Source organism: Hemicordylus capensis, chromosome 2 (assembly GCF_027244095.1).
Source record: "Hemicordylus capensis ecotype Gifberg chromosome 2, rHemCap1.1.pri, whole genome shotgun sequence".
NCBI lineage: Eukaryota > Metazoa > Chordata > Lepidosauria > Squamata > Cordylidae > Hemicordylus > Hemicordylus capensis.
This window is the reverse complement of record NC_069658.1, coordinates 102,821,664-102,848,376: the sequence shown is the minus strand read 5'-3', so window position 1 is coordinate 102,848,376 and position 26,713 is coordinate 102,821,664. Positions and strand designations below refer to the sequence as shown.

The window sequence follows — 26,713 nt, the reverse complement described above, 5'->3', positions numbered from 1 at the left end:
TGGATTACTGTAATGCACTCTACATGGGGCTGCCCCTGAAGAATATTCAGAAACTGCAGTTAGTACAAAATGTGGCAGGTAGGATGTTATCTGGAGCGGCCCACTGGGACCATATTACCCCCATTTTGAAAGAGCTACATTGGCCGCCAATCTGTTTCCGGGTCCAATTCAAGGAGCTGGTTTTGACCTTTAAAGCCCTAAATGGTTTGGGCCCTGGATACCTAAGGGACTGCCTGATCCCAAGGGTTTCTGCCCACTCGACAAGGTTATCAAAGAGGCCCTGCTTCATATGCCGACAATGAGGGAGGCTCGCCTGTCATGTACGTGGGACAGGGCCTTCTTAGTCATTGCCCCCAGACTTTGGAAAGCTCTCCCAGTGAGCCTCTGCTCCCCAGTCTCCATCACGGCTTTTAGAAAGCATGTAAAATCTTAGCTTTTTACCCAGGCTTTTAAATGAGTGTTTTGTTTGCTGCTGCTTTGTATCTTATGGTTCATTATATTGTACATGTTTTTTAAACTTTTAATTAGTATTTTTATACTTTATTTTAATCCTTATTGTGTAGTTTTTCTGGTTTTATATTGTTGAATGTTTTATAAACCGCCTTGAGATTATTTTAGTAAAAGACGGTATAGAAATTTTAAAAATAAAATATAATGTTGCTCCAGCTGTGCTGTGAACATGGTGCTAGCCGGGGAATTTTGCCTGCAAATGGGGCCACGCGGCCCGGTTTCCAAGCAAATATACATCCCCTGCTTCTGACATCAGATGCAGAAGCAGGGCTTAGCATCGGACATCAGATGCAGGGGCAGGGCTGGGGCGCTATGGCAACAGCCTGGACCCAGGCCGCAGCTGGCCTCCCTCTGTCCCTGGACTATGCCTGCCTCCCTGGCTGAGCAGGGCTCTCAGCGTGCACATGGCTGGGTTAGGATTAGAAGGGCAGAAAGGAAAGGAGTGCAGGGGCTTCCCCTGCCCAAGGAAGCGGAGCTGAGGCTTGGAGGGGGGGTAGACACAGAGCTGGGCTGCTGGGCGCTCATTCCTTGGTCAGTGGAGGTTGCCCCAGGAGCTGCTGCTGCCGCCCTGGCAGGAAGAAGCACCACAGCACAGCTGCCTGTGGATAGACAGAGGAAGGGAGCTTGCGTGGGGAGAGGAGAGAGAATAAAGGACCATTTTCTCACTTACTGACAGCCAGGAGGGGCGGGGGGCTCAATCTGTTGTCTCCTGTTGCTGTCCCAGGTGAGGGGCGGACTTCAGCATCGCCACAAAAGCACTCCCCACCAGAGCCATTGGCCACCTCCAGCTGCACACTCTTGCCTCTCTGTGCTCTCATCTTCTGTCTCTTTTTAAAAGGCACATGGAGCCCTCCAGTGCCTTTTTCCAAGGTGGGGAGCGTGTTTAAACCGGTGTTTATTTAAAAACCTATTACCTATCTTCTGAGTGCATCGTCCTAAAAGGTGGACTGTAGCGATATCTTCTAAGGCGTCAATGGGGAGAGGACATGTGCACACTTACCAATGGGAGCACCATATAAGTGTGTGTGTATGCATAGGTTTCAGGGGTCCCCTTCCCATTGATTCCCCAGAAAGCTCCTTTCCTCCGTTTGTAGCCCAACGCTAATCATGACTACTCAGAAGCAATCCCTCTTGAGTTCAGTGGGACTTACTTACTCCCAGGTAAATCAATATTCTTATTGATTTCACTGGGGCTTACTTTTGAGGAAGCAACCACACATAGGATTGTGCTGTTCACGCCTCTGATTTCATCTGTTGGGGTTTGCATCTCTGGAAACAATGGAGGTTCTTTCTAAACATATGTTGCCATGGGATGATCAGTTTCTGCTTTGTTTTGGTTTAGGTCAGAACCGAAGTTCTTGAACTTGGATCCCCTGATGTTGTTGGGACTACAGTTCCCATCATCCATAGCTTAGTTGATATAGCTGTGGATGAGATTATGGGACTTGTAATTCAGCATCATCTAGGGACCAAAGTTTGAGAACCACTGATTTGGGCTTTAGCTGTTGTGCTGATGGGACTTCTGTGAATATGTTTCCACTTGCTTTTTAAAAAGCTGCCTCCTGCAGCTCTGTTGTGTGCCTGTGTAGAGTACTCAGAATTAATACCCACTGAGTTCAGTGGGGTTTTACTACCAGGAAAGTCAGCCCAGCCTTGCAGTCATTGCCTCATAATGTGCTGGGTTGCTCTGTATGTTTGTTTTATGATGGTGCTGTTTCTCTGTTTTCTTTTTGTAATTCAGATGCACGGAAGATCTAGTAGAAATTGCATTGTGGCTGAGATTTCCCAGTTAACGCCTAATGGCAGGATCAATCTAATTGCCTCTAGATGCTAGGGTGGGAAGCAAAAGATGGTGGGAGGAAAGATGTGTAGGCTTTATTTTACTCTTGCTTTATTTTACTCTTATGAAGTTGTGGTTGTGTAGTCTACTTTAGAAGTTATGTTGGTATTATGTGGTAAATAAATGATACAAAAGCTCTTTTGCACAAGTTTAGTGACTAAGACTGAATGCAAAGCTTCCTAGCAAAATTTTGTTCTTGTTGAACTTGCTCTGTAAAATTGCTTCTTTCGGGGGGAAACTATGCAGAATGACCCAAATGTAACAAAATAAGTAGGACTTACTACATGCTGTGAGTTCTTAGCACGTACTTCATCCTTGAAATTGTGGCAAGGCGAACAAAGTGTTTTCTGTACTTTAGACTTTGATAGGATTTGACTGGTCAGTGTTTCAAAAATGGGCTGCTGTTGTAAAAGCTGAAAGTATTTGAGAATAACTTCTAAACTGGATAGTGAAAATAACAATGTTGTGTAGATCTGTGTTTTTGTTTCAAGATAACTTGTGCAGAAAGCTTTCTGATCTCCTAGCAGACTCTACATAGATCATATCTTCAGCTATAAAGGTACTGTCCTGTTTACAATTTGAACTCTATGGTTAAGATGGGGCGGGGGGGGATTCCACATTGCAATTCAGATGATCATCTAATCCCATGATAGTTACTACCCCACATTACAAGTATTTAAACAGGATAGAGCCCAGGACTGGATCTTCCAGTTATGTAAGCAGGACTTATTTTGGGCACAATTTTTCCCCTCTCTGCCTGAGGTGGAGAGTTGTGAAAGAGTCCTTTTAATCTCTGCCACACTAACTGACACAAAATGTGCTGCTTACAAGATAGGCATGTTGTTTACAAGTTTTACTCACTTTCTGGTATAAAATACATGTAAAAAACGGTGGGTGTGCATTTGCTTCAAAGATTAATTTAAATTTTTTATTCTGTTTTATTTTTATTTTGCTGTGTGAGGGGAAAGGGGGGAATAGTCTTACCCACCCAGGAAAAGCCTTAAGGGTCCCTTGTCCTCTGGTCCCTTGTCTTCACTCCCTCACCTTCCAGAGCCCCACTTACAACCTCTAGTCACTCCCTCTACCCGACCCACCCCGTATTTCTCCCTGCTAGAATCAGAGAGAGCACTTTGCTCAGGAAGATCCCAGTCAGGATGAGGGTGAAGGACTGAAACAGAGAGACCACAAGGGGAGAGATACCAAAGTAGGGTAGGGAAAGCCAGGCCACTAGGCAGGTCACTTAGGGCACAGGGGTCAGTATCCATATGAAGTTGCCCCTCATATTAGGCTATCAAGGCATTGATTCACACTTGGCTCCACTTCCAGCACTGCCAACGCCTGACTCCAACTCCTGTCCCTGCCTATCACCTGCCCTGCCTAGAACCCACCCCATCCCAGAAGCCACCAGCCACCACTGATGTACATCATGAAGGCTGATGCATGACACTTATATTATAGGGAAAGGTAGGGTCAATACTTATAGTTATTCCAAACTTCCTCAAAACTAGTTAGCACAATGTGTGTAGATTAGACAGATGCAGACTCGTATTGCATTAGGAAACAAAAATCACAGGTTTTCATTGATTGTCTGTTCAGAGGTATCAGTCTTGTTTCAGAAAATGCCCATATTTCATAGTAAAAGTTACAGTGAGAGTCAAGTATGCCATTTTTAGATACTTTATACAAAGACTAGTATTTTTAAGCCCGTTAAAATAACGGGCGCTAGTAGGTTGCCTCCTCTGGCCGAGAGTGGGGGTCCTTTTCTGAGAGTACTGCCCCACTCTCCCTCCCTCCCCTCTGCCCCACACTTTTGTCTCTCTTCTCCTGCCTCCCACCCCACTCCCTCTTGCCCCTTCCCCTGCCCTACTTCTTTTTGCCCTTCCCCCTGCCCCACTCCCTCTTGCCCTTCCCCCTCCCCCACTCCCTCTTGCCCCCCCCTCTTGTTTGGCTGTTCCCTTCTCTCTCCTGTCCCACCCTCCCTCCTGCCCCACACTCTGGCCTCTCTTCCTCTCCCTTAGCAATAGCAATAGCAATAGCACTTACATTTATATACCGCTTTATAGCTGGAGCTCTCTAAGTGGTTTACAATGATTTAGCATATTGCCCCCAACATTCTGGGTACTCTTCCACCCCACTCTCTCGCTCCCCCTCCCCCTCCCATCCCGCTCGCACCCTCCCCTTCCTGTCAGCACTCCACGCATGCCCAGAATGGCCCAAAAAGACACGGGCAGCACGGCCGCACAACGAAGGGTTTTATGGTATAGGATATGCCATACAATATCTTACAGCTTTCATGGCAATGCCTGTATACCATTTTAACCCTTCATTGCCTCTGTAGTTCCTTAATTAAGAGAACTTCGTTTAGGAGGTTTCCACAGCCAGATAGTAAATAACATATTTGCAGTATCCCCCCGCCCCCGCTCAGTTTAAAGATAGTTAAAGCAGTCTTGAACTGTGAGTACAATGCAAGAGGGTTTTTAAAAAAATATTATGCATTCCTTCAGAAAAGTACAATTGCTAAAGCCCAAGACCTGGCAAAGATCTCTACCTTTCTCCTACATTATTAGCGGAGTTTGGACTGTGTCAGGAACATTGTTCTCTCAGGCCAAGAAAGAAAGAGCTTTCTCTTTTGTGATTAGAAGCCAACTATATTGGAGACGTCTGTGAATGAACAGCTTGGCACTGTGTTGCAGGCTGCCAAATAAGAATTAGGGCAAAGGCAATGTAGAAATCCCACTATCACAAAAGGCATGCAATAAAATAGAAGTTCACATCTGGTAGGAAAACAAAGAATTGGATGCATTTTGTTACTGCAAGGAAACAAAGAGACCACAAGGGGAGAGATTTTACTTCAAGCTGCTTTCCCCACCTTTGATAAACAAATTGAATAGTGCTAATATTCAACCTATGTACCCATTATATTTTAGCCCACCAAAAGGATATCTAACAATATGGGCATTTGTGTGCACTTTGAAACAGTTTAACATGCTTGTTTACAAGCAATGGATGCTGCCATTTTCTTTAAAGATGCAGAAAAAAGAAAAAGTGGGGCTCAACATTGTATATATCCATCAGAAATACACAAGAGGCTGTTCACATGAGTAGCCCTACCCAGCCTTGCTCAGCCTTACCAGGGTAGGGCCGCTCACGTGAAGCACCAGGATTGTGGCCACATAGCCCCAGGTTTTTACCCAGGCTTTTACCTCGGTAAAGGGGTATGAGCCTGCCCTTCTACCCAGGTCCCTGGTCGTGAGTCTGTGATGCCTTTATATATATATTTCTTCTGTGCTAAGAGGTTCAGTGTGAGATCTTTTGTTAGAAATAGTTATGGCAGTGCATTGTTTTGCTTTATAATAATCAAATAAATGCACACCCTAATCTGGGTGGACAGTGGCTCAGAGAACACAAGGAATACAAATGTGAATGCTGAGCTCTTGTTTATTCCATCACTGACACTTTGATGTTGGAACCTCTGAAAAATTCACAGAAAGGCAGGAGCGGGAGAACCACCACCACAGGGTAAGGTGAGGTGAGGTCTTCTTCACAGGACACTGGAGAACTCCCCTCAGCTTTTCAATACAGCCCTTGAGGAAAAGGAAATGGAAATTGCTCCAAGGCTGCAGACATGGGCATTCTGGCAGAATTTTATCATGCTGCCATCTTGGTTGCATAGGGAATGATAGAAACAGAGTATAGAGTAGCATGATACAAACAGAGTTTAGAAGTCCATCTTTGCATTTATTTTCCAGTCTTTGCAACCGCATGGAGAGGCCAAGCTCCTCTTTTCCAAGCAACAATTCGGCAGGAAATTTTTTAAAAGGGAAACAAAACCCCCACAGGAGCTCTGAAGCCTGAAATGTTAGTCCTCAGAATACAGATGATTGTTACAGTGAACAGGAAACGAAAGCATTCCTTTATAGGAAGGGTTTATTCTCTTTCAGGAGAAACAGCTCAGGCACTAGCAACTGACAAGCCTTTCCAGTTGATATTCTATAACCTATAGCATCACTTGGCCAGCTTCAAGTTGTTGAAACAAACAGCCCAAAAGAGTCAGGAAGGATCCCTAAAAACAATATGATATAGCAAACCAATGGCACCATCCTTTGACACTACCAAGAACAATTTTCTTGGTGACATTCAAAATAAACTAGGGTGTTAAAGCATTATAAAGTTGATGCTGTATTTACCAAAGCATTATTTTACTATGAAAATACAAAATTAATAGGGGGGAAATCAGAAATAGGGCTGTTCTTTTATTAGCATCAACTAAAAAAAGTTTTAAAATTGTTTTGTACTTTATTTTGTACTGTGTTGTGTGTGTGTGTGTGTGTGTGTGTGTGTGTGTGTGTTGTGATTTCATTGTATTTTGTGTGGTTTTTATTAGATGTTTTAATGCTGTGTTGTGAGCTGCCCAGAGAACAATTTGTTACGGGGCAGCTAAAAAAAAATTGTTTATTAAAATAATTATTTTATTTTATTTTATTTATTATTTTAAACATCACAAAGTATTGAGCAAGCTTTCAGATTCTCTACAGCGCTTCAGGGTGGACGTCAAGTAAAATAAGGGGGCAGAGGTGGGTTAGACAAAAGTTAGGTATGATGGGAAAGCGACAAAGTTTGCCATTTCTAACACCCTTGAGATGGAATCCAAGAAGTTGTATGCAGACTAAATTAGATTCACCTAATCTAGGTACAAGACAGATCTCACTTTGTACCAAGGCCACTGGGACAAAGAAACAAAAATTACCAGGTGCATTCATTGTAGTGTTGGCGACAGATTCTCTAGGATTTACAGTGGGTATAGGAAAGAATCACCCCCTTTGATAGACCTTAAATTCTGGTTCCCTTACATCCTGAAATGAAAACACAAAGAAAATTCCCTTCACCAGCTGTACTTATCCAATGCAACCTATAACATCCAACTGAAAAACATCACAATTACAGTCCAGAAAAAGTGTCAGAAATAAAAAACAAGAATTACTGAGATTGAAAAAGGATCACCCCCCCAATGTCAATATTTTGTTGAACCACCTTTTGCTTTAATAACAGCCTTGAGTCTGTTGGGATACTTCTCTATCAACCTTGCACATCTAGACGGAGCAATATTTGCCCACTCCTCCATACAGAACTGTTCAAGTTTGGTCACATTGGATGGTAGGTGTTGGTGGACTGCTATCCTCCCTGGATCTGGTCGGCCCTCCAAACTGGATGGAAGAGCAAGGAGGAAACTGGTAAGAGAGGTTACCAAGAGGCCAATAGCCACTCTGAAGGAGTTAAAGGACTTCATGGCAAAGAGTGGTTGTTCTGTGCATGTGACAACAATTTCACGAGCGCTCCACAGATGTGGCTTGTTCGGGAGGGTCGCAAGGAGAAAGCCACTTCTCAAGAAAGGCCACATTAAAGCTCGTTTGAGCTTTGCCAGAAGGCACCTTGAAGATTCTGACGCCAAATGGAAAAAGGTCTTATGGTCAGATGAGACCAAGACTGAACTATTTGTCCTCAACACCAAACAGTACACCTGGCGTAAATCCAACGCAGCTCACCATCCACAACACACCATACCTACAGTGAAGCATGGAGGTGGCATGATCCTGTTGTTGGGGTGTTTCTCTGCCTCAGGGACTGGGGCTTTCGTTAGGGTAGAAGGAAAAATGGATGGGGCAAAATACCGTCAGATTCTGGAAGAAAACCTGCTACCCTCTGCCAGACAGTTGAGGATGGGCAGAAGATTCACCTTTCAACATGACAACGATCCGAAGCAGAGGCGTAACTATAGGGGGGGCAGGGGGGCACGTGCCCTGGGCGCCATCTTTTTGGGTCACATGGGGGGCGCTGCCATGACCAATTTTTTTTTTAAATTTTTAATACAAATTTCTCCTGCTCAGTGCAGCAGCGCTGCAGCAGTCAAGGGAGCGCATTGGCACCCCCACCCCCACGAGCGGTCCCTTCCGCACCGCCCGCCCCCCCCCCATTGCTTTGCTGGCGGCCAGTCAGTGGCCTGGCTTGGAGGTGGCGGGCGCCTTTCATGCTGCTCACTGCACCTGCCCTTGGCTGAGGCTTGCTCACTCCGTCGCTCGCTTAGTCTGGAACAGCCAGAAAGAGGCCCTCTAGTGGTTTGCCAGCCAGAGGGTCTCTAGTCAGTGATGCACGCATGCGCAACTCGGCCGGCATGCCGTGTTGCGCTGCGCATGAGTGCGGTGCGTCCATCCTACTCTGTTCGCTTGCACGTGGTAGCGTGGTCACCGTCACGGAGGAAAGCGTGGTTGCTGGGGCTGGGGCTGCACTGCAGCAGGCGCAGGCAGAACGACGAGGACACACACAGACACCCGCACGGAAGAAAGGATTTGCCGGCAGGCGGGTGGAAGCAGCAGACCAAGTGTCAGGGTGAGAAATTGAATGAGTTGCAAAAACTACAGAAGCCACATGTGGGGGAAAAAACATATTAAAGAATCAGGCTTTTATTTAGCTGCCCAGCTATGGTTCTCAGATGCCTAACAGGTGTTAATGTTTGCATTATACGCTCCTCTCTCCGCCCCAAAAGAAAGAAAAATGATCATAAAGATTCTTTGGCACTCAATCTTAAATGCATGCATGTATATGGAACTGAGAGTCAATTCCCACAGCCTGGGTAGTACAGCAGTGTGAGTTGACTCAAGCAGTGTAACATAGCTGCCTATGCATTGTTACAAGGTGTTTCAAGAGAGTTTTACCATGAGTTCTGCTTGCTGGCATGCTCGTTTTTGCACTGTGAAAGCTTGCCTTGTGATCTCAGTTTACGCTGAAGTGCTCCTATAACAGCTCCATCTCAGAAAAACCTGCAGTGTTAGCTTTAACAAGTGCCTGTGGTATCCTGCTAAAGATACAAAGTTTGGCAAGAAAAATGGGGGAGGGGGTGATATGCCAGGACCTTTGGAGATTGTCTCTTGCTTGTGAGGAAAAACCTAAGTATAATGTGGTGTGTATCATCATTGCATCATAATTCTGTTGTTTGAGATTCAAGCCAACTTCAGAGGGTTGTTGTGAGGAAAAAACACATGTGTGTCAGTCAGATGTATGCTGGGGGGGCGGCGGGGGGGGCGCAATTTCAGTGCTTGCCCCGGGTGCCGTTTTCCCTAGTTACGCCTCTGATCCGAAGCACACAGCAAAATTGACCACACAGTGGCTGAAGGAGAAAAAAGTGAACGTCCTCATGTGGCCCAGTCAGAGCCCAGACCTAAATCCCATAGAAAATCTGTGGAGATATTTGAAGATAGCAGTCCACCAACACCTACCATCCAATGTGACCGAACTTGAACAGTTCTGTATGGAGGAGTGGGCAAATATTGCTCCGTCTAGATGTGCAAGGTTGATAGAGAAGTATCCCAACAGACTCAAGGCTGTTATTAAAGCAAAAGGTGGTTCAACAAAATATTGACATTGGGGGGGTGATCCTTTTTCAATCTCAGTAATTCTTGTTTTTTATTTCTGACACTTTTTCTGGACTGTAACTGTGATGTTTTTCAGTTGGATGTTATAGGTTGCATTGGATAAATACAGCTGGTGAAGGGAATTTTCTTTGTGTTTTCATTTCAGGATGTAAGGGAACCAGAATTTAAGGTCTATCAAAGGGGGTGATTCTTTCCTATACCCACTGTAATATTCTTTTCCTATTAAATGAGGAGAATGCTCTTTTTGTTTCTTTGTTCTAGTTGTCCTCAGTGCAAAGTGAAATCTAGCCCCTGAATTGATTATACAGGCTCAGCTACTCACTGTTGTAGGCTCAGCTACTCTGTTATAAAAGTGAAACTGTTTCTTCCAGTTCCTCACATGTCCTGTCTCATACTGAGGCCTTCTGGGTTTGCCACTTAAAGAGGCAGTGCACAACAGATGCAACCTGCACTGTTGACTGCCAGGGTCCCCTTTCAGATGACAATCTGTATTCAGTGAACATGTAGTAGGGTCAGGGAGTGGGATCGTGCTTACTGTCCCTGCTCCTGACCATACCTTAATCTGAATAGCTGAACAGAACTCTAGACAGACTCTTCCTGGAAGATCATATGCACATAGAACTGTATTCACACCTTCAGATGAATGAATGATGGTCAGAAGGTGAAGCCATTTCTTCACCTCCACAAATTAGGAGTGTGCACGAACTGTTCAATGTAGAACCAGTTCGCATCAAACCAAGCCCAGTTTGATAAGAATCAGTTCTACATAGAGGGAGAGTGGGCTGGCAGCAGGGGAGTGGTGAAAAAAGTTGTTTAAGGTTCTTACGTGGCTCGCCGCCACTCACTGCTGCTTGCCGCTACTGGCCGCCTCCCAGTACAGGCGAATTGCTGATCAGGTCACTCTTTAATTAGGCCTTCTGGCGGCCACGTGGCAGTGGTGTGGTTCCAGCCTCGCGCATGCATGGACTTCAGAACCATGCCACTGCTGTGCAGGTGCTCTTTAGAGTAATCCAGCTGGTGATTTGGCTGTACTGTGGAGTGGGGAGCAGCAGTGAGTAGTGGCAAGCTGAGTACGAACTTTAAACAATCTTTCTTGTCATTTTCCCACCCCCTCACCAGGTTCACCTTTATAAATATTGCCACCTGAACTGCCGAACTGGTTTGATTGAACAACCGGACCGGCCAGTCGGTTCGACTGGACTGGACCGGACCGGCAGAATGCAGTTCGGTTCTAATTCTATTTTATTTCGAACCGAACCGCGTTTTCAGTTCATACCTCTATCATACATTCACTGGATGCAGGTATGTTGTTTGGAATGGGTTTGGGACCATTAACCCCTGCTAGCTTGGCAAAGAGGCACCTTTTAATGTGGTGATTCTCTTTATTGAGCAGGGGGAGAGTAACTGGCCCTATCCACCCCCAGCACAGTACTTCCAGTGACTGTTGCTGGTGTCTATCTTATGTTTATTTTTATATTGTGAGCCCTTTGGGGAGAGGGATCCATCTTATTTATTTATTATTTCTCTGTGTATACCACCCTGAGCCATTTTTGGAAGGGCGGTATAGAAATTGAATTATTATTATTATTAATAATATTAATATTAATTTTTATTATTATTATTATTTACATTTATATCCCGCTCTTCCTCCAAGGAGCCCAGAGCGGTGTACTACATACTTGAGTTTCTCTTTCACAACAACCCTGTGAAGTAGGTTGGGCTGAGAGAGAAGTGACTGGCCCAGAGTCACCCACCCATTAATATGTGGAACTAACGTATGATGAGAGCACTCACATGTGAAATGAATGTTTCCTGCTTCAAAACCTTCATTTGGATGCAACCTAAGGGTACTTCAGGGACCACAGTGGGTTACAATCAATCAATTCAATAATTTATAATACTACTTGAGTTGCATATGAAACCCTGAAAGCTTTTCTGCAAATATAATCCAAGCAACTGACAAAAGACCACCTCTCATTTTCAGTAGTCCAAGCTTTCCATACAGCTTAATTTCACTCATCCTGGCTTTTTTTTTTTTTTTTTTTTTTTGGGCTTTTTTTTTGGCATGATGCAAAAATCTAGGACTTAGTTTGACGTTGTCTGACTTATCTTCTGTGCCTTCCTTGACCTCTCACTATCTTACAAAGTATCCAGTTGCTACAGCTTCCAAAATCTCAATTTTCTTTTTAAAATATCTCCCAAGTAAGCTGATACAAGTACGAATATGGCCTTTCCTTAAAACTATTTACATTTAAATTGTATTTTGGGTTGGGGATATTTGCAAGTGAGAAGTAATAACTTGCAGAGGTTCTACAGCTTCCATTATGTGTCTGGATATGGAGGGAAAGTGCATCACTGGAAGACTGAAAGAAGCTGCAGTACATCTATCGGACATCGCTGCCACATTTATAAGAGTGGGACAGAAGTTTATTTTTCACAAAGAGAAAAAAAAAATTCTAATAGAAATCAAAAACACATAAAGGGACCTCCATTTCACAGAATTACCACTGATGGTGAAGAAACACAATACTTTGTAAGACCGATAATTTTGCAATATTCATTATCCAAACTGATATGATTAATGGCATTTTCACATATGTCTTAGCTCATCTGTAATGTGAATGTAAAATCTACACTTATACATTTGAGTCCTCATCTATGTTCTATCTCACCATCAGTATATTGCCGCCAGGGGCACACCTAGGTAATTTTGGTGCCCGGACCTGAAGGGCATCAGTGGCATGCCCGCTGAAAGGCCCCCCCCCAATTTTTTTAAAAAAAGATACCATACTTCCCCCACCGCTGCTCCTTCCTCCTGAGGGGCCTCCAAATGATCTGAGGGCTTCCCCAGAGCCCTGTCACTCCTGCCCCACTGCGCCATCGCTGCTGTCCCACTACTATTTTGCCCTCTTCGCTGCTGGGGGGTGAAGCCAAGCAGAATGGGCCACAGTGAGCTGAGCAGAATGCACCATGGCCACACACACCCCTTGGTGGTGGCGGCAGTGGCCACAGGTGGGTTTCCTCAGCCAGCACGCCTGCGCAGGTGGGCCTCCATGGCCAGCACGCTGGCGCAATTGAGTATGGAGTATGTCACGGGCATTTGACACTCCATACTCAAACTGTGTAAGCATGTGGCTGAGGAGGCCCACCTGTGCAGGCCCACCGAGGAGGCCTACCTGCAGCCACCATCGCCATGGGTTGTGTGTGGCTGTGGCCTGCGGCCTGCTCTGCTTGGCTTACCCCCACCCCCCGGTGGTGAATAGGGGAAAATAGCAGTGGGGCAGCGGCATGGCAAAGCAATGGTGGGGCAGGAGTGGTGGAGCTATGGACAGGCCCCCAGATCATTTGGAGACCCTCCCCAGGAGGCAGGAGGCCACGGACCTGGGCCCCAAGGTCTGTGGCTAAATGTGCCTCTGATTGCCGCTTCCCACCGTTGTACCTGCAGGTGGAGGGGTTGTGCTCTCAGCTCTATAGACAGACACAGAGGGGCTTCCATCTTGCCTCCCCTGGCATGTGATTTGGGTCAGCTAATTAAGCTGTTATCTGGTCTCCCCCTGCCTGTGATGCAGGCCAGCCAATGATGAGCAGTGTCTGTATAAGTGTCTGTATAAGCAGCAGGCTTTAGTAATGTCAGTTGCTCTTGGGCAAGGAACCTGCCCGTCCCATTTTCAGTGAGGGTTATCCAATCGCCATCTGGGGCCAAGTAGGAATTTTGGGGGTTGTACCTGATTGGCACTAGGTGCAGCCTTTTTTCACATACTTCTCACTGAGTTTGATTATATGGGTTCCACTGGATTTAAGATCTTTGGTCACTTGGCAGGAAAGTGTGGGTTTGGGGTAGGTTATTTTGGTAATGGTGTTGGGCTGGAGGACCATTTAAGGCATGAAGGGGCCAAGGAACAGTGAACAGTTTCTGCAGCCCTTTGGCTGGGATCTGCCCCAACACGGAGGGTGGCTTGGCTTCACCATTCATCGTTTTGTGGCCTGGATGGGGATTGGTCAGGCTGCTCTCCCTTCAGTGAGGATAAGCCCCACAGTGAGATGTCAGGACTTGGTGCATGGCTGAATTGGCACCCAGCCCTTTGCCCTACTGTGGCGCAGTCCTCCTTATGAGGTTGACCCACATGGGTGGAGTCAGAGGTGCTCTAACCTCCAGACATTGGGGACCTGGCCCATAGCCTTGAAGGTCCAGGGAAGCCTCCAACGGATGGGGGCTCCTGCTGCCACCCCGCTATTGCCCCACCGCCCCACCCTGTAAAAGGTTACCTTCTTTTAGCCACCAATGTGCATGGCCAGGGGGTGGGGATGAGCTGAGCAGGCTTCCTCCCACCCCATGGTAGTGGCAGTGGCCAGCACAATCACTAGGTAGGCCTGTCTGGCCCAGTGGTCCTTGCAAACTGCTCCGGTGCGCCTGTGCCTCACAGTTTGCAAGGACTGCTGGGCCAGACAGGCAGGCCCAGTGGCCACTCTGGCCACAGCCACTGCTGCCATGGGGTGTGGGAAGGCCTGCTCGGCTCACCCTCACCCACCCCCATTCACACACAATAGCAGCTAAAGGAAGGTAACTTTTCACGGGGTGGCACAGCAGGGCAGTGATGGGGTGGAAACGGGGTGGTGGCAGGAGCCCCCCAAATGCAGAGGGACCTCGCAGCAGGTGGGGGGCCTCACAGAGGGGCAGTCCAGGCACCACTTTTGGCTAGGTGTGCCTCTGGGGGAAATACCTGCACTCTGGTTAGTTTAAGTTCCTTGTTGTAGGTTCTATGTTGTAATCTCAATAAAGTGGCCCTAGTATTTTCCAGTTATGCATGCCATGTCTTTCTTGGGGCCTGGGGGTGCAATGGTCTTTCAAAAACCATGAAAGCGGCTCAAACGTGCATTTAAAGCTCACATGTAAAAACATCCTCATAGATGGTAAAACAATGTTCTTATGTTAAAAGCTCTGCCTGTAGGCTCTTGTAAAAGCCATATCAGTTTAATTTTAAGAAACCTGAGCTTGTAGATGGTGCCTTTCACAGATGTTTTGTTTTTCTTAAACATGGAACTAAAATGTATTCATTCCGTTGTGGGTATTCCTCTCCACAGCTATACTCCGTGGCCAACATCCTTATAAAGATGTGTGAACTGGCTTGAGGTTGAACTTGTTTGCCATCAAACCAGGCCAGCTCAAGGGCTTGCCCTTGATCGAGACTGGGCCCAGTTTGGCTTGAACTCGAGCTGAATCCACCCTGGGCTGCCTCAGGGTTCTAAACAGCTCTCTCATGATCTGGACATGCAAATGGTCAGGTTACATGCATGGTGTCCTCCAAAATAGCCACCGTGGCCACGGGGAGGGCCAAAATGGACCAAACCATCCCATAGAAGACCAGGGGAGGCCGGTGGGGTGGAGGGTGAATCTCCAGACACCCTCTCCCCTGCGGCAGCACCCCCCAGAGGCTGCTGGACCCACCGGTAAGCTTAATTCTTTTAACCTTTAGAACCTCGGCCCAGCTTGAATTCAAGCCAAGCTGGGATTCTAGTTCAGGTGCACAACACTGAACATGCACCCCACTACATCCTAATAACAAAGCATCTGTGTTTGGGACATGTGCCTGTGCTATGGTCAAGTTGCAGACTAACACAGCACTGGCATTCATGGGTGTGGAAGTTGTTCCCTTCCCCCAGAGGTCTTCTGTATGACCCTCAGAGCAACATATTTTTAGGTGACAGAGAGGGCTTCCAGGAAGAAGGAAGGTTGTTGAAATTTGTTCTTCCCATTGAACTACATCATTCTACAGGAATACACAGGAGTTATTTAGTGTAGCTCCTGCCCAGTGAAACCAATTTCTGACTAAACTTGCATACAACTGGACTGCACAGTCAGGACAACAAATCTTAGCTTGATTAGAAAACTGCAGTAACCATGAAGAGAGATACATTTTTCCTTGGCACATTCATGCCCAAAGCATCTCCTGCAGTGCAAAATCATCGCTTGCCCCATTCACAGTTGCCCACACAGTTGTTTTGTTCTAGCATGAAATGTAACACATCAACTCCCACCTCTGCATTTGGCTCCCTCAGATAATTGTTTTCATTTGCAGACTTTAAAGAAGCCACCGTTCTAAAGAACTGCTTTTGGCAAGATAGCTGGGTTCCTCTCCGACAGGATTTTCAAAGTACTTGGGAAGATGATATAATAAAGAAAAGGTCCCGAATACAATATGTTAGGGTTATAGGAGGTCTATAGGGAGCAAGGAAGTCCTTATTAGATCAGAGAAAGTGATGTCTTTCAGATTTCTTTCTCACCCAAGGTTCATCGGTCTTTAATCATTTTAAATCCAAATCTCCAGCTGCCTGACCTTCAAGCGGTAAAATATTCCGTGTATTTGGCATAATGTTTAAGGAATGGGAAATGTTCTGTTGCAGCAAATTCTCACAAATGATATTACTCCAATTCTAAAGTCAGTGCAGTTCAGTGATTAGAGCATTGCACTTAGACGTATGTTAAAATTCCTGTACAGCCCTGAACTCAATGGGTGTCCTTGGGCAAACGACCATTTCAAAGCTTCAGTTCTCCATCTGTGAAATGAAACTATTACACACAATTTTACTCACAGTTGTAAAAGTGTGTGAGATAAGGATTGTGAAGCTATACGCGCATATGTGTTTTAATGTAATCCGCCCTGGGCCATTTTTGGAAAGGCAGTATAGAAATCGAATAAATAAAATAATAAACATATATTGTGACATAAATAATTGGTAAACATTCTGCTCTGAAAAGGGCCACATTTCTATGCATGCCAATTTAAAATAGGCCTTTTTTAACAATAAGAATGAACTGTAGGGGGGAAATCCAGTATAATGAAAAGGGGGAAAATGGGTCAGGTTGTCTTAAAACCAGCCAGGTAACTAGTACGTGATATATCTTATAATCCACCATGATTAGGCTATGTTTAAAGCATCCTTCTGGATTCCCAGCAGCTGGAGCAGAGTATTGCTGCTGTCAGCAGCTGAACTCTTTCTTTATAACCTCGAGCTCTAAAAACTAAAAGGTGTAGATGTTCTCCCAGGAGGCTGAGCAACCATGACAAAACCAGTCAAGCAGCACTAACCATCCTCATGATCTTATAGGGGAATCACTGTTTGCCACCAGTTATACTTCTGATTGGAGTTGTTGGCAGGAACAGATCCTTACTTGCAGCTAGTGTAATTGTTGTATGCCCTTTAGAGTGGAGAAAATGGATGCAATAATCTCATAGGTACTTACTGGATGGTACTTGTGATATCTAAAGGAGAAACATCACAGCTCAGTTTCCTGTTTACCTGTGCCATTTTGAGAATCCAACAATCATTTTCTCTGATTTGGCTACATACACATCCATTTTTTCAGAGTTATGCATTCATCCTGTTGAGTGCATAATTACATATGTCCAACAGTGTTGTTAGCGGTTTTTAGACTATCTTCTAGCATGAAAAGTCAATCTTCTAGCAGCAAGTCTAGTCTGCATTAAGATATACAATGGCTCTTGCTTCTTCCTATCTGGCCATCAGCAAACTTCCTTCCCACAGACCCTTCTCCCAAAGGGAAAGAAATAGGGCCTTTCCAGTGGCAGCACCACAATTATGGATTTCTATCTCCAGAGAGATCAGGCTGCTTCCCTCTTTGGTCATCTTCAGACAGAAATGGAAGACAGAACTAGGCCCCCGGAAGCCCCAGTATGCCCTGCACGAGCATGCAGGGCATACTGGGGAGACCCCCGGAGCTGGGAGGCAGCTTTTTGCCTCCCCTACAGGGGTCTACTCATGAGTAGCCATGGCTACTCACGACCAGATAGCCTGGGTTTGCGGAGCGCTCGCTCTGCAAACCCAGGCTATGGGGAGGGCTACAGGAGCGGGTTACCCGCTTGAAAACCACCAGGCTCACAGCCGAGCCTGGTGGTTCTCACGATTAGCAAAAATCGGGCTAGGCTCTCCAGTATATTTGGAGGCCCCAGTATATCTGGCATTAAAACGTTGCTGGTTTGAGGGGTTGTTAGTTTTTGCAAGACGGCTGCCCCTGCTGGGCACTTTGCTATTTATGTTTTGAATGCAATTTGCCTGAACGGAAGCATTTTGCCCCTGTTGAGAGGCTAATTTGGAAAGTGCCCAGGACACCAAGTTGATGGCACACTTTACCTTTAATGCTGCTGTTAAGGGAAGAATCTCTTGCTACCTATCTCAGGTGGGACATCTCTTGTTGCCAGGATTTATATTTTTATATAAATATTTGTGGTGCTGCTGGTGGTGGTAGCTTCCCAGAGTCTATGCACAGAGTACACATTAACATAGATAATGTGGATGTACAGGGTGAGCTGGGTCTCATAAAGTAAAAAACATTGCAAGTTTAAGCTGGCGAAAGAATAAAAGTTTCTATCAAAGTAGCTACTGTAGATCTAAGGAGGCATGTTTTCCCGTGCTATGTAAATGTATCATCATTATTGTCACTACAATGTAATCCCATAATAGCATTCCTTGTTTATCTAACGTTCAGATATTCCCACTACATATTTTATTTTATTTTATTTATTACATTTATATACTGCCACTCAATGAATCTTGTGGCAGTTTACATATCATTTTGTCAAAGGAGATTTGGATAAATGAGAGATTCACTACAGTATTTTCTTTCAATTTGTGTTTTGCTTTCAGTTCCAGATGACCAGAGAACCTGTACATCATGCATCCATAATTATTACATGTAAGTTTGTCATTCTTTCTGTTAGCAGCAGCCACAGTAGTTTACTATAGTCAATGACCAGACCAAGCTTAATTATAAAACATACAATGGAAGTACAATAGAAAAACATACCTTTATCCAAAAGGCTATTATATCAGCAATCTGTTCACTGAAATTATTAACAATTATTAACAAATTATCAACAGATCCAGAGAATTAACACATTAACATATTAATATATTGATTGATCAATACGTCTCTTTTAAATTCTGCAAGCAATCTGCCAATCATGTAGAAGGGGTCTTCTACATAAAGTTGTAGAAGACCCTTTACAACTTTAGTTTCCTGATAATTCACTGTTAAATATTCCTCTCTGCAGTAATCTGCAAAGGTATGTAACATCCTTCTCATACCAATTAATGTTAATAACAGAAGTACTGCATCATCCACTTAAAGTAGGACCCCTAAATGTCTATCATATTTTGGGAGAATGAAACTTAATATCTATTAGTTCCCCAGCCATATTATTGATATAAAAATTAAACAATGGGGCCAATATGCAACCTGACGAACTCCATTTGAAACTATTACAGGTCTAGTCAAATGGTCATCCTGATTGCAACATACCCTGAGATAGGTACTCTCATAGTGTGCAAATAAGGAGGAATAAACAATGATCTATAGAACTAGCTGCCAATTTCAGCCATAGTAGTTCTCCTGATAACCCCTGCTAACTTGGCAAAGAGGCACCTTCTTAATGTGGTGATTCTCTTTATTGAGCAGGGGGAAAGTAACTGGCCCTATCCACCCCCAGCACAGTACCTCAGTGACTGTTGCTGGTGTCTATCCTATGTTTCTTTTTAGATTGTGAGCCCTTTGGGGACAGGGATCCATCTTATTTATTTATTATTTCTCTGTGTAAACCGCCCTGAGCCATTTTTGGAAGGGCAATATAGAAATATAATAACAACAACAACAACATTGACAATAAAATTCAGCCATCCCAGGTCCTTGGGAAGGACTCGATGTCTGGATAAAACAAACCAGTCAATAACACCTGTCTGACTGTGTAAATAAATAATAATAATATGGTCAATGGTGGCTCTAAAATCAATGAATGTAGCATATTAAACTCCTTTTGATTTACCAGCATACTTTTTCAAATGTTGTGGAACTAATCCTTGGCCCAATGTGGTTCAACTGGCTCCAAATCCTGCCTCTTCATCCACAATAATATAGTCCAGATCCATCCAACTCAACAATTTCAGATACAAATGCCTAATGTATAGCTTACTTACCACACTTAAAAGGCTAATTGGCCTGTAATTAGATGGCTCAGACCTATTTCCCTTCTTAAAGATAGGGATAACAATACCAGGGCCCCAAACCTTAGGTATATGTGCAGTCTAATCTATATAAATAAATAAAACTGCCAGGACTGGCACCCACCAATTGATATTAGATTTAATTGGTTCTCTAGGTATAAAGTCACCTCCAGGAGCCTTCCTAGGCTTTTGCTGCGATGCTATATCAGAAGTCTCAGCAGGGGGACCATTCCATTAATATTATCAATTGGATTCTGATGAGCCTGCTGCATGACTGCCATAAAGTGCGGGTGAAAATAGTTTTCCCAGGCAGCAGGGCAAACCTGGCAGACTATAATACTCATTTTAAAGTTAAGATCTCTTCATGCCAAATACCAAAATTTTCCAAACTTGGCAGACTGAATAAGTTGATACCAAGACTGTCTCACTTTTGATTTTTATTTTTTTTTTAATACCAGAGGATATTTGTGTATTGCTTTTTCAATACAAACTTCAATTGCACTGATACTGAGGGGTCACGAGCCCTATAACACCCATAAGCATTTACTAAAGTTCTCTTGGCTGCCACACATTCTCAGCCAAACCAGGGTTTTGATCTATAGGTTGTACCTCACATTTTCTTAGTGCCACTAACAGTAAGTGACCCCTGTGAACACTGGCTTTCCATTACATTATAAAACTGAAGCAAGGCTACATAAACCAAGTCTGCAGATATTATAGCAGACTGTACCTGTAGTAATTCTGTTGCTCTCTACCCTTGAAAAAAAATAAACCGGTGCTTCCTTTTGAAGACTTGATTGCTCTATGTTTGACATTTCAGAACTAAGTAAAGAAGGTGACAGCAGAGTGAGGAAAGAGTAGAAGATCTATTTGTAATTCAAGCAGGCAATATCCCATAGTTTAAAACATTCCTTAATATTGCCAGTTCTCATTTTAGAGTTGAAGTAGATGATTACCATATGTATGGGACATTTCAGGAAAGATTATGCATGTTCTTTTCCATTCCATTATAATCCATCCTTTTCTCTGCCTGCCAACTCAAGAATGAAGAATGCCAATATCAAAAGTGTATTTTCTTATCTCTAGGTACAATCACCGGTGCTATAGAAGCTGTCCTCCAAATACCTACAATGATGAAAATTCTATCCTTTGCATAGACTGCCTCCCAAATTGCAGAAGTTGTGATAAATATGAATGTTACTGGTGTGAAGAAGGCTTTTTTCTCCTAGGTAAGCAATGTACCAATACATTACATATAAGTCCCTTGAAAATGATTTCATGCTTTGTCCATGGAGGCAAAAAGTCTATTCAACTGATGGGGGGGGGGAATCTCCTACCCTGTTTCCAGTAGATGAGCAGAACCTCCGTTTGGCTCTGCAAACTCTGCACCCAGATAATGCAGGCAGCATGTTTGTGCTACCAGCAGAGTGAGAACGCTCATTACATCAGCTGCCCTCTGATTGGCCACGAAGGGGCAGGAGGCAGGACCAACCCTACTGAAAGCCTTAGAAACAGAGGATAATGGAGTGTGCTTTGCAAAGAGGCACATGCAACAAGCCCCTTTAGCCATAGCACTCTACCACAAAGATAGCCGCTCACTTCCAAAACTGCTACAAAAGGGAAATGGACCTTCATGATCAAAAGCGCTGAGGTAGGAAAGCGGTCTTTCCCTCCTACTTTGGTACCAACAGTAGAGCAGCTAAGTTGGAGGGATTTTTGTGGGTTCTCACAAGCCTATAAACCTGGGCTGTATGCCTCCAACCTTTCTTTTGATAATTGTGTGAATTATCCTTTGGTTCAATTTTTTTGAATTGTCCATTTCATTCATTTTATTCACTATTTATAAACTTCCAACTATAGTGCTGTATAGAGGAATATAACTAGATTCCTCAGAGAATCAAGCAGTTATACTGGCATGCAAGTGGCTGCATAATGAAGGTGGGGTGTACAACCTGCATTTCACCATATAACCCCTGAATATCCTATTGGACATAAAGTCTTATCTTTCCACCCAATCCATCTGAAGTTTTCTGCAAAGCAACAAGATGACAAGAAAGGCTACCATCTCTCCAAAGTGCATGCACATCTGTTTAGATATTGCTAAGATACAGCAGGTTCAAACTTGACCTTAAGAGGCTGGTTTTATTTGCCCTATATTTGGCCAATAGCAGCCTACTTTTCTTTTTTCTTCACTCCTTATATTTGTAGTAGGGTGCCCCACAGACACAATGGGAGGACTCCCTGGTTACAGGGTGACTGAAGGACTGCCTCCCACTAGGGACTGGCCATCCAGGCTGGTAATGATTGCTGCCACCACCTACTCTACTTTAGGATAGGGTTCTTACTTCTCTTCCCCTTGGATATCCTGGACTGTGTAGAATAGGAGTCCCAGAGCACCTCCATCCAACTGGAATCAATTAAAAAAAACCCTCAGGGAGTGTCACTTGGTCCCCCCTTGGCTCCAAGGCTCGTTGACATAGCACTAGGAAACTTTCCTTCCCTTTCCCACAGAGCATTCCAAACCAGTCTTATATAAAAGAAAGAGGTTTTTTAATTCTCTGAAGCACTTGATTGCTGAGAAAAACATGAGCTGATAACAGGAAAAACAAATCAGTTTGTAGGATTCACAACCTGAAACAAAAGAAAGATAACCAAACACAATGTCTGATAACTTTTCCTACCACTGTTTGTTCTCAGAAGGTAGTTCTTCCTTAAAGTGTTTCTTTTTCTATAGCTCTTTCTTCAGCTGTCTCAGTCCAGGCCTCCCACTAAGGACCTGGGAAAGAGTGTAATCCTAGCCTCTTCTGGCTGCTTTCTCTTCGGCTTCCAACAGAAGCTGCACACCAAAACAGAAAGTAGCTCCAAACTTAACTGGGCTATGACCCCCTCCTTACAAAAAGAGAGGAAAAAAGCCTCTTTCAAATCTGATTGGCTCAGGTGGGCCTGGCTACTAACCACAGGTTTCCTGTGGATTTCCAGGCCTTGTTAGCTCCTAGCTGCCCACTACAATGCTGATAATAGAACAATACCTGTAATATAGAGGGGCTTAGAAATAATAGAAAGATACTTTTACAAAACAGAGCAGGGAAATATAATGGAAATAATTCAAAGACTCTTTTAAATAGGGAGATGATCCCTATAAAATGGGGGGAATATATCCCTCACCCACTCAACACACTCTATGCTTATATAATTCTGACATGATCCACAGCATCTCACTGTGTATGGAATACTGTACAGAACAGAGTTTTGCTCTTATAAGATATGAGACCCAAATCAGGAATGTGGAAGTGTTTCAACAATTATTTCACACACCTGGAACATTCTGGATATTTCAGTGCCAGCCATAGAATGTTTACACGTGAAATAAAACATCAAAAGGACTATTCTGCCCCTGCCCTCCCCACTCAGTCTCCAGTATAATTATATACACAGAAATGAGAAACTACAGGTAGGAAAACTGCTATAATCCCTCTCAAATGTATGAACAGAAGTGACTGTTGCTTGATGGTCCTGGAAGGTTTTTCTTAAGCTTCCTCTTGCCAGATATACTGCAGGTGTTATTCATTTAGCTTGTATATTTAAGAATGTATGCATTTGGATTTAAACAAACAAATATGACACAGTCTGGGATTGTTTGTGCCTTATTCCATTACACTAAAAAGAAATACCTGAAAATATGCTAATCTCTAAAGTGTTATTGACACTTTTCATCATTGGGCTTATCCAATGAGCTTGTCTAATATTAAAATTTTATTCAAGATGCTGAAATCACTAAGTGCTGAAACTTCATAAGCAAATAGTTATCTTAATGTTTTTCACTTTTAACTGATTTTAATTAGAGTTGTAAACAAAATGGATTTTGCATTTCATTTTGAGCTCGAAGTGAAATGCAAAATGCTCGAAATATTTTGTTGAAACAGTGGCCAAGCCTGCTATTTCAACAAAACATTCAAAATATTGTGAGTGTTTCAAGCTCCATTTTTCTGGAGAGAGCTGGTCTTCCAATTGGGGTCAGTGTGTAGACAGGTCTTCCAAGATGGGCTGATGTGTTACTCTCATGTGGTGGGTAGACCAAGTCTCTGTTCCAGACTTAGTGTGTGGGCCTGCCTCTGAGGATCGGTCTACCTGTCGACCCCAATTGGTAGACCAGCTCTCCCTGGAAAAATAGTGCTCAAAACACTCAAAACAATTTGAGCTCAAAATGGGGTAGTTTTGTTTCAAGCTCAAAACAGGCACTATATTTTAAGGGTGATTTGTCTCAAACTCAAAACACTTGAAATGGCCAATTCGAGCTCGAATCATTTCAAGCTCAAATCACTTTCCACATCTCTAATTTTAATGCATACGACTGTGCTAAATATTTTATCAGTACCAATTAATGATATTGGCTGACATTTTGTGTGAAGATGTTCTACGCAATACCATTCTTTTTCCATTGAGGACCAAATATCCCATTACATTTTCTGTAACTTAATGCCAAAACAAAATGGCAGCAGTGAAATATGGAGCCAAACCTTTACTCTTCTTTTAGGTTAAAAAAAAAAAGGATATATATTTATTTATGAAATATTCAATATTCCTTTCCTTTCAAGCATTTTTCTGAAAACTAATTTTGTCCAATTTAAGATATGTAGACCAGAGGTGCTCTTACCCCTGGACCTTGGGACTCTGGACCGTGGCCTCCTAGGTTCAAGGGGCCTCCAAAGGTCCAGGGGGGCTCCTGAAGCCACTCCGCACCACCCTGCCACTGCCCTTGCACCCGTTCCGCCTGGCGGCGCCAGCGCACCTTTTTAAAAATGCCACTGTGCAGCAGTGGAACTAGCTGCAGGAGGGGTGGGGGATGGGGGGGAGAGTTCCCCTTTAAGAAGATGTTTATGTGGGGGAGAGTGGGGTGCAGTGCAGCGATGGTGGTTGCAGGGTGGGGGGGATAAGGAGGGGAGAGTTCCCCCATTACCTTCTGTCCGGGATGGGAGGCAGTGAGGTTCGTCCAGCTCCTCTCCCTCCTCCCAAGTAACAGCCTCTCACCTCTCTGCTTCCTCCATGTGGAGGAAGCAGAGAGGCAAGAGGCTGTTGCTTGGGAGGAAGGAACAGAGCTGGATGGAGCTAATTGCCTCTCATCCTGATGTTGGCAGAGGATAACAGGTGGAACTTTCCCCCCCACCGCAACTACCACTACTGCACCATCTCACCCTCCTCTGGGTAAACATCTCCTTAAACGGGAACTCTCCCCTCCCCACCCACCCCTACCCTCCCTGCAGGTAGTGCTGCCACCATGCAGAAGCTTTTTTTAAAAAAAACAGTGTGCAAAAGGGGGGACATTTTCCTAACACCACACACACACACTCACCATCATGACAGGGGGGCCTCCAAAGCCCTTCAGGTCTGGTCTCCCAAATGACCTGGGTGCACCACTGAAGTGGACAGTGGAAATCATAGCCTTAGTATGGGATCACAACTATTTTTCTTAGGTGACCATTTGCAGCCTACTTGTGACATACTCCACATGAATCCTGTTCCTGTTAATGGTTTTCAAAATGCAGCATTCAAACATACATCCTCTTCCAGAAGTCAAGACTTGAGGAGTCCTTCAGTCTTGACTTATGTTGAATACATTTTGAACCCTTCACAAGACCAGGATGTTCACACCACACACACACACACACACACACACACACTAGTTAGCTGGCATCAGGAGTTGGCCCTTGGTCAGCAGAGGGCCCACGGCCAACCCCTAAGGCCTTTGTGGGAAAAGATGGCAGTCACCAGTGCAACTGCTGAGAGCAGTCCAAGCAACTGCCACTATCGCCAAGATAAGTTTCCCCTAAAACCCATATGAGAGTTTATCTTAGTGTCACTAGTAGAGGTGGTTTGGCAACTGTGCTGGTGGCACTGGCTACCAACTTCCTTTATCTATTCTTTATTTATCTTATCTATATACCACCGGTTATGTGGTATTTATTTATCTTATCTATATATTATCTTTATTTATCTTATCTATATACCACCGGTTATGTGGTATTTATTTATCTTATCTATATATTATCTTTATTTATCTTATCTATATACCACCGGTTATGTGGTATTTATTTATCTTATCTATATATTATCTTTATTTATCTTATCTATATACCACCGGTTATATTATGTACACCTAGACGGTGTACATAATATAAAATACAAGAAGTATGAACAGGATAAAATGATTGAAATAATTTTATGAAATAAAGAAGCAATTTAGAATTAATTAACTACAAGCCTGATAAAATAGGTGTATCTTAAGGGTCTTTTTAAAAGCAGCCAGAGATAGAGAAGCTCGCATTTTGACAGGGAGTGCTTTCCAAAGCCCTGTGGCAGCCATAGAGAAGGCCCAGCCTTGAGTAGGGATGTGCATGGAACCGGTTCAGAGGCCCTTTATGGGCCTCCGAACTGGTTCGAAGAACCGGCGGTTCTGCCGGTTCGACGGCGGGGGGTGTCGGCGAAGGCGCATCGGAGACTTCTGGTCATATCTGGACAACGGGGCAATGGGGCGGGAGGGAGGTACACTGCCACCCTGATGGGCCTGGAATAAAATGGACCCCGGGAAAGCGGTGGAAGGGGTAAGTGCACCCTCTCCCGCTCTTAAAGCAACACCACCACTGCCTTTGAGCCTCCCTGCTGAAGTTTCGTGCACATTCCTAGCCCTGAGTCATCCCTGGATAAGCCAATGGCAATCATGACTGGAGCTCCCCACAAATCTTAATAGGTGGGAGAGTTCATGACAAAGGAGGCACTCTCTTAAATACCCTAGACCCAAGCTGTTAAGGTTTTTATAGGCAATAAACAGCACTTTGTATTTTGTTCAGAAACATATTGGTAGAGTAAGGGAGTGTCCCTGCCCCCATTGTTTCACCTAGTAATACAATTGTGTCGGGCGGGG

The 26,713-nt window shown here is 44.2% G+C and overlaps 1 protein-coding gene across 1 annotated transcript in view; it reads left to right on the top strand.

Moving 5' to 3' along the window:
- The window catches only part of PCSK5 (proprotein convertase subtilisin/kexin type 5), a 440,322-nt gene that overhangs the window by 377,826 nt on the left and 35,783 nt on the right, over nucleotides 1–26,713 (top strand). Inside the window, exons 25-26 of the mRNA XM_053294459.1 lie at nucleotides 18,448–18,490; nucleotides 20,881–21,023. Of these exons, the coding sequence (XP_053150434.1) occupies nucleotides 18,448–18,490; nucleotides 20,881–21,023 (186 nt within the window). The remainder of the gene's footprint in view (nucleotides 1–18,447; nucleotides 18,491–20,880; nucleotides 21,024–26,713) is intronic.